The sequence below is a fragment of the Brassica oleracea genome, chromosome C9, assembly GCF_000695525.1.
Source record: "Brassica oleracea var. oleracea cultivar TO1000 chromosome C9, BOL, whole genome shotgun sequence".
NCBI lineage: Eukaryota > Viridiplantae > Streptophyta > Magnoliopsida > Brassicales > Brassicaceae > Brassica > Brassica oleracea.
In genome coordinates, this window is record NC_027756.1 from 44,012,853 (window position 1) to 44,021,848 (window position 8,996).

General features: G+C 35.2%; 1 protein-coding gene across 1 annotated transcript; it reads left to right on the forward strand.

Annotated features, from left to right (window-relative positions):
• Window positions 1-332: 332 nt before the first annotated feature.
• Window positions 333-4,756, forward strand: LOC106313305 (zinc finger protein ZPR1). The gene is made up of 17 exons (XM_013751089.1): window positions 333-497; window positions 743-879; window positions 1,339-1,383; window positions 1,534-1,574; window positions 1,663-1,744; window positions 1,918-1,962; window positions 2,150-2,206; window positions 2,368-2,427; window positions 2,512-2,639; window positions 2,710-2,971; window positions 3,064-3,130; window positions 3,205-3,275; window positions 3,374-3,463; window positions 3,672-3,780; window positions 4,019-4,110; window positions 4,205-4,310; window positions 4,501-4,756. Exons 2-17 carry the CDS (start codon window positions 754-756, stop codon window positions 4,611-4,613), a joined length of 1,494 nt encoding a protein of 497 aa, XP_013606543.1. The 5' UTR covers window positions 333-497; window positions 743-753; the 3' UTR covers window positions 4,614-4,756.
• The last annotated feature ends 4,240 nt before the right edge of the window (window positions 4,757-8,996 follow it).

An 8,996-nucleotide genomic window follows, 5' to 3' on the forward strand; every position in this document is an offset into this window, starting at 1 on the left:
ACCAATCTCTTATTAATATATTACAAAATAAGAAACCCATTAGATGCTTCCAAAGACTCAAAACCATAAGAGTTAGTAGGGGATTGTAAGTGCAGAGGGGAGAAGTCGCATATTGTTTACAAAGAAAAAAGAATTATATAAGCATATTGTTTAGTTCATAACACTATGACTAGAAATGTTAATTTCTCTTCCTCCGAACTAGTTCTATACATTGAATTCTCCAAGAACCTTGGCATCGTTTTACTTGGGACTGAGTCCAATGGGCCGGTCTGCTGTGGCCCAAAATAGATTCAAAACATTACGTCGTTTCGAAATGATTGGAAATACCAGAAACGACGTCGTAGCCAGGTAAAGAAACGAACCCTAAATCGTCGTTACTCACCCGGCGGCTTGAGCTCTCTCTCTCTCTCTGTTTCTGTTCTTTCCCGAACCTGGTCGTGGTACAAAGCTCTCCTCTGTTCCGTGTCTCTGCTTACTCTTCGGACTTATCTCCTCTGGTTTGCATTCTATTTATCTTTGGAAACTTTCCAATACAATAATAATAAAGTTACTTTCTTTCCCTGCAATTTTCAAAAAAAACAAAAAAAAAACGAAACTTTGCAATGGCTACATCTTTTATAAATTCTTAGCGTATGGATTGGTTTTGGAACCCTTTCATAATCATATTCCTTTTTTTTTAAAATAAAAATTTAGCTTTTGCTTTTAGCTAATCTTTTGTTTTCCTTATTGGGATTGTTTGAAGAAACTTGAGAGATGATGGACAACGGAGAAGATGAGCAAATTGACGTTAGATCGGTGGTTGAAGCTGTTTCCGCGGATCACTCCTTTGGTGCTCCTCTCTATGTGGTTGAGAGCATGTGCATGCGCTGCCATGAAAATGTACATCTCCACCTCTTGCACAAGCATACTTGCATAGTTTTCTTTGAGATTCATGATGTTGGTTATGTATCTAGTCCTTATGCCTTGTCACAGGAAGACAAGAGTTTATATATACTTTGATGAAACCTTTGTTAACTAATGTAGGGTCTAGTCAGGCTAGTTTCTGGTTAGCCTTTTCAGCTTGTTTCCAATAGTTTATTAACTCTACTTGCACATAGATATCATTAGTTATTTCTACAATCCGTATGGTTCTTGAGATAGTTAATGGAATGTAGCTGGGATGAAATACAACTTATTGGCAATAATTTGTATGATGCACTGAGAAACCTGAGGAGAGATATATTGATATTTTTGGTTCAGTCAGTGGCAATTAGCTGAAAAAAATCTATTTATGGTGACCTACTAGTGTAATGAAATTTTCTTATGTGCATAAAATTGCTTCTTATTTATTTTTTCCAGGGAACAAGTAGATTTCTATTGACCCTGATTCCTCACTTCAGAAAGGTATGTCGTACTCTTTTTGTAGATCTCACTAATTTTTGTTCATTTTCTAGACTCAGAGATTTACAAAGTCTTGTTATTCGATTTAAAGAAACTTGTACGTTCTATTTATAAATTTTCAAATCGCACTGCTAAACTTACTATAGCTTACAGGTCTTAATATCTGCGTTTGAATGTCCTCATTGCGGAGAAAGGTACAATCACTAAGTATTTTCTGTTTTTTTTCCTCAGTTGAAAAGGTAAAAAGCCTTTCCTTTTCTTAATCTCTTATCCATTTTGTAGGAACAATGAAGTTCAGTTTGCGGGCAAGATTCAACCCCGAGGATGCTGTTACCATCTAGATGTTCCAGCTGGCGATGTGAAGGTTTATACATTTATTCAAATCCAAATATATTATATATGTTCTTCTCTATTCATTTTCGTTTTTTTTTTTTGGTAGCAATGTATGCTTATTATAAGGAACATGAATATCATGCTTTTGTTGTCTCTCTCGCTCCTTAAGCTAATTTGTACCTTCTTGTTTCTATGTGAATGCAGATATTTGACAGGCAAGTTGTGAAATCTGAATCAGCCACTATTAGGGTGAGTGTTTCTCTGGAATCAAAAGTACACTCTTATTTTGCAAACTTGTGCCGCTTCCTGCATATTTATACGAATTTGCTTCCCCTAATCTTTCTGAAAACGGTGAATTAGCCTGCTTCTCATATTATGAAAATAGTACTAACTTGAAGCTGAAAACTGATAGTAGTTTGCGAATATATGCATTCAGATTCCTGAACTGGATTTTGAGATTCCACCAGAGGCCCAACGCGGAAGCTTGTCTACTGTAAGTCCTTGATAACTTATATTCATCTTGTTATGATTCACAATTTATGAATAGTTCATTTTTCATTTTTGGGGTATTTATTTCTTTAGTACAAACTAAAATTTTTGTTTCTGGTTTTAGTTTCCAAATTTCGAATTCTTGTTTTTGTTTTTAATATACAGGTGGAAGGGATATTAGCAAGGGCTGCCGATGAACTAAGTGTCCTTCAAGAAGAACGCAAGGTAAAGTTCACATTTATTTATATTCCCACTTTAATTGTTTTTTAACAGGAAATAATCTTTAACTAAATCTTTTGCTGCACACAGAAAGTTGATCCCAAAACTGCTGAAGCCATAGACCAATTCTTGTCCAAACTGAGAGCTTGTGCTAAAGCAGAGACACCCTTCACCTTCATTTTGGATGATCCTGCCGGAAACAGTTTCATCGAAAACCCGTAAGGACCAAAGATAGAAGAAGTTTTGTTTATTTTTATTTGCTTATGACAAGTTTTTGCAACATGGCAGACATGCTCCATCACCAGATCCCTCTTTAACCATCAAGTTCTATGACCGAACACCAGAGCAACAAGCAACACTTGGATACCTTGCTGACCCATCGCAGGCTGGTCAGTCACAATCAGAAGGAGGCCTTGGCGCGCCTTCTGCTGCAACAACAACTTCTACACCTCATGGTGCTATCGGAGCAACAGGTGGTCATCGAGCGATTGCTCAGAGTAATAACACTGATATTTCTGATAACTTGTTCAGATACTCTGCGCCTGAAGAGGTAAACTTCTGAATTCTATAACTGTTGGAATAGTTTTGTTGAACGTTTTGTGTAGTTTTTTTAGCACGTGTTACAATTGTTCTAACTAACAGGTGATGACTTTCCCTTCAACCTGCGGAGCATGTACGAAGCTGTGTGAGACACGGATGTTCGTGACTAGTATCCTTTTCAGAAACAAGTTTCCTATCCAATATACTTGTTGTTGATGTTGTTTAGCACTTGACAGAAAATAGAAATCCCCTACTTTCAGGAGGTTATTGTCATGGCATCCACATGTGAGGATTGTGGCTATCGCAATTCTGAGGTTGGTTTCCCTTTGGGTTTGATCTTGTTAGAGATATGTTCCAGACATATGTCTAAGGTTATTAACTCTTTTTTTTTGTGGGGGTGATCTTTGGGCAGTTGAAGCCTGGTGGTGCTATTCCTGAAAAGGGGAAGAAAATTACACTCTCTGTAAAAAACATCGCTGACCTTAGCCGAGATGTTATCAAGGTTTGTTTTTTTACTTCAGTTTGTTTTCATTCTGAGCCGTTGGTATATAGCTGTATAACACATCTGATGGTGAATATTGGAGTTGACAACCTTATGGACCACTATGTAGGCTAGGAAATGGGTTATTATTATTTTTTTTTTGTATTCTAAAGGAGAAATACCTTCTAACATATTAGTAATGGTTCATTTTGTTTATGGCGTGTATTAGTCGGACACAGCCGGAGTGAAAATCCCAGAGCTTGATCTGGAGCTAGCTGGTGGTACACTTGGTGGAATGGTAACAACAGTGGAAGGGTTGGTCACACAGATCAGAGAAAGTGAGTATTCATCTTTCAACATTATCTTTTGTCCACGCCTTAATCATTTTTTAAGTGGTCCAAGTATTGTGGAACATACCATAGCATAAGTCAGTACGTCAAGTCCAAGAATCCTATATTTTGCCTTGCAGAGCTTTCATTGTTTCGATAATGGAAGCATTTCGAGATTCGTTATTGCCAATGATTGAATTATATAGCTCTTATGTACTGATCCCAAGTGTGGAATGTGTTCTCACAGGTCTAGCGAGAGTTCACGGGTTCACATTTGGTGACAGTCTAGATGAGAGTAAGAAGAACAAGTGGAAAGAATTTGGATCCAGGCTAACCAAGGTACCATCTTTGTTGTTCTTGATGAGCAGGAAAAAAACCAAAGGATTGAGTTACAGGGTTTTAAATAATGATTTTTTTTTTCCTTTTCTTGCAGCTCCTAAGCTTAGAACAGCCATGGACTTTGATTCTTGATGATGAATTAGCAAATTCTTTTATCTCACCAGTAACAGATGATATCAAAGATGATCATCAACTTACGTGTAAGCTCCTCGTTTTGCCTAAATTGGTTTAAATTTCAGTCATTATAGATCAGAATTAGAAATGAGTTATGTCTTGGAAAAGATGGATTTGAAGTGTTGTTGAATTCTGTAAATAGCATTGTGAAATTGACTCTAAAGATAGTACTCACATGTGTTTGAATAACATGTGTTGTTAATGTTTGAACTACAGATGAAGAGTTCGAGAGGTCATGGGAGCAAAACGAGGAGTTGGGTCTCAACGACATAGATACTTCTTCCGCTGATGCTGCTTATGGATCTACAGAGACAGCTAAATTACCTTAAACTTTGGAAGTTGTCTTGATAACTTGATTTTGGGATCAGTTGTGATATGATCACAGAGATGGATATGTATGTCTTTTGTTGTTGTATGGTAAACACTAAACAATCCAAGTACCAACGAGCAAACTGCTCTTTTTTTAAACGTTGCTCTGCTCACAAATCTACGGTAACATCTGAATTATATGCTTAATTAGTTACAAAATAATATCATTTGGTAAATCCATATCTCTATTGTCACTAGTTGTTTCTTTGTCCATATATGAAACTTCGATACTCCTTCTTTTGGTCAAACCATCATATTGCATTCAAAATAAAGGTCTTTACTACAAAGAAGAGTTCAATAGCTGCTTAAGAGCAGTTTTAGCTAATGCATCAGATTTGACATTCCTCAAACGAGGAATGAAGTGAAAGATAGATTGGTCAAGGATTTGCTCAACACACTGATGTCATGGATGATGCCTTTGATAGATGTCTCCGAGGATGAACCCGTGAGCAGGGAGATGAGACAATTGCAGTCAGAATAACAAACTATGTCTTTAAAACCAGAGGCGAGGGCCTCCTTTAGAGCTTCTTTGAGACTCATTGCTTCAGCAGCAAGAGCAGAAGGAGCGATTTGGCGGTCACCAGTTCCGTCTTTAATCTTGGTACCTGTAGCAGATTTAAAGATCCATCCAAAACCACAAGCACTAGAGGTCAAGCACCAAGCAGCATCAGAATAACAGTGTATAAGATTTGGGCTTGGCTGCCTTGCTTTGGTTCTGGCGGTTATAAAAGGTGATTGCAGGGTTGGCTTTTCATCAGGTTTCTTCTTGATAAGAGCTACATCTTGCCATTCTTTCGCCGCCCGAATCACTCTAAGCACAACTTCCTAGCATGAAACTTCGATACTCTTTGAAGTAACTTGCATGTGTAATTTCCTGATCCCAACAAAGAATCCACACTCACAAGTCACAAGAATCAATAAATTCAAAATCGTCTAATTATCAACTAGATTAAAACGCGGGATACTTTGTGATAAAAAAAATTCATAAACAACAATAGGTCTAGGCGTTCGGGTACCCGTTGGCGTTCGGATCGGGTTTTTCGGGTTTTCGGGTTTTCGGGTTTACGCTCATAGGTCTCGTACTAAAATTTTACTAGTACGGGTCGGGTTCGGATAATAATACTTCGGGTTCGGTTTAAAATTGTATTGTGTCCTAAAACTCATAAAGTAATCATATATAGTACGGATTCGAATTATATCGGTTCGGTTCGGATATAACCGAAGTAAAAAACCAAAATTTTGAAGCAAAACATAAAGAAAAACATCTAAATTAAATAAAAATTAATCTATCACACATAAAATTGATAAAATAACAATAAAATGTTAAATCAAATATGAAAACAAACATCATTTGTAAACAATATGTATTTGCCTTATAGAGAGTAGACTTTTTATTTCAATGAGAAAATTATAAAATACTTATTTATAACTAATTGTGTACTTAAAGCATTTATTAAAATTTTAATATTTATTATTATATATCATATTACCACAAATATTGAATTTAATAATTGAAATACTTATATATATTTCAAAATATTTATATTGACTATTAATTTCGGATTTTTTGGGTTACTCGTTCGGGTTCGGTTAATAACATTTTGGGTTCGGATATTTTTTGTACCACCCTACGAGACCCGTTCGGATATTTTTACATTTCGGGTCGGATAACGGGTTGTTACAACAAATTGAAATTGATTATAATATGAACTAAATTATTAACAAGATAAACTATGAAAAACAATTATAATGAAGTTAATTAAGCTATATAAAATAAATATTATATAACTAAAATCTCTTTTAACACTAAACAACATTCAATTAATTTAAAAGTACAAACATTCAATTCACTTGTAAAATTTATTTAATAAATTTAATATAAAATCAGCGCTGTCATGCGGGTCATGGTCATGATCTTGTTTGATTTAAAATGTTATTTAAAAAAAAAATCAAAAGTTAATTTCAATGTTTTAACTAGATATGTAAATTCGTATTAATTTTAATCTTATTGTGTTTTTATTATATGTCATAACTTCAACTTCTTACAAAAATTCTTTAAAATATCTTTTTATAATTTGATTTGAAATGAAAAAAATGAAGAAAACAGATTTTTTTTTTGACAGCAAACAATCACAGACTCATGTTGACTCTGTAAACCATATTGGTAACTCTGCATCCATGTGTACGACGAATGACAGTTGTTGTCGGGCACTGCGTGCTAAGCTATCCGCCTTTAGGTTCGCCGTCTTGGGTACATGAACGATTTCTAAGTTGAGGAAACTTCTTCTTAAAAGTTTAATGTCTTCCAGATAGGTTCCAAATGCTGGCCATTCTTCCGGTTCCGAAACCATCTTCATCAATTGAGAACAATCCGTTGCAAACGTAACCTGAAACTATCTTAAATTCCTCATACATTTTGTTGCCCATATCAATGCATCCACCTCCGAATGAAGAGGTGATAGACATGCCCGTACATTTTTTGCCCTTAACAAACCATCAAAACCCGGTAAAGTGCTAAACCATCCTTGCCCTAAAAACATATCCTTATCTTTCTAGGATCCGTCTATAAAGCACCATCTTTCTTAATTCGCTTGGATGAGACTGATCTGCACTTCCTGTGCCACCCGCTGATTCCTTAATACTTGTGCTTCAGCCCAAAGTGTTGATTCCAATTCTGCTACTTTGAGGGTTTCCCTCGGATCAATATCAATATTGCTAAACAATTTGTTATTCCTACCTTTCTAGATATACCATAATATCCATACAAACTGGTAGTCATCCATTTTTGGGTTAACTCTCCAAAATAGATGATCCATATTAGCGAAGAAAGAGCTTATAGGAAAAATATTCGGATTCGATGGTATCTTAGATAGCTCTCACGCTTGTCGTGCTGGAGGACATTCAAAGAACACATGGTTAATTGATTCCTCCTGGTCTCCGCACCGTGTACAACATGTATCCTTGTATTCCTCTTGCTTTTAGATTTTTCATAACTGCTATACAACCTGAAAGTAACTGCCGTAAGAAATGCTTTATTTTTGGAGGACACTTCACTTTCCAGCAATAGGCTTTAAGTATATCCACTGTTGGTCCATAAAATTATGGTGGTTTTTCCTTATCTGGATAGACTCGTTCCACTTGATACTCAGATTGTACTGTATATTTTCCATTGTTAGTGAAATGCCATCCATTCTTATCTTCCATCTGATTTCTACTCAAAAGAATACTTGCAATGATTTTAACATCATCAGGGTCCACCAAAGTCCTAATTGTCAATAAATTCCATGTACGGTATTCTGAATGAATAAGGGAATCCACTGTAATATCCGGATAACTGTGAAGAAGGTTTTTGTTTGCTGGTCTCGGCTGAGTGGATGGGATCCAAGGGTCGTTCCACACAGAAATAGATGACCATGTTCCCACCCGTTTAATTACTCCTTTACAAACCAAAGATCTAGCAGATATAATACTCCTCCAGCCATATGACGAGGAGTATGAACGGATCGGTTCCAGAGATGAAGCATTCATGTAGTACCGTCCTTTGAATTCTCGAGAAAAAAAAGTATTCGGTTTCTCGATCGGTCGCCAGATTTTAAAACTTTACTATATTTTTCCAACATGACTTTTTGTTGTATTATACATTTCTATTAAAATTAATTAAACTATTGATCTACTGTTAATCCGCGATTAACCCAATGACCAAAAATGGTTCGGTTCAATATCCTAGTCGGTTTAAAAATATTGATTTATACATAGTTTCACTTTTGACATTTCTTCTAATATATAGTTTACAAAAAAAAAAAAAAAGAATATTATCTTTTTAAAATCTTACCATAATAATTGCGATATAAAGTCTTTTACAAACAGGTAAAATTTATATTCCCGGATCGATCGGTTACTTTATACATTTCATCGTTAATAATGGTGATATATAGTCTTACCATAAAATAGGCTAGTATTAAGGGTGTTGTATTATTAATATTAAATGTGTTAAGCTTAAGATTAGTGTTATAGACAATCCCCTAGATTATATTTGTGAAGTGATTTTGCCACATATCTTTTCTACGGCCAATTTCACAAAACAAATATGACATAACTACTGAAATTGATGACATATCTTATAGTTTAATATGACATAGACAATTGCATTTAATGTTAATTTATATTTTTGTTAAGCTTTTTAAAATATGGTAATTACTCATATATTACATTTAATGTCAATTTATATTTTTGGAATTTTTTTTAGAATACGAGAATAACTCATAATCCCCTAGACTATATTTGCGAAGTGATTTTGCAACATGTCCTTTCTACGGTCAATTTCACAAAACAAATATGACATA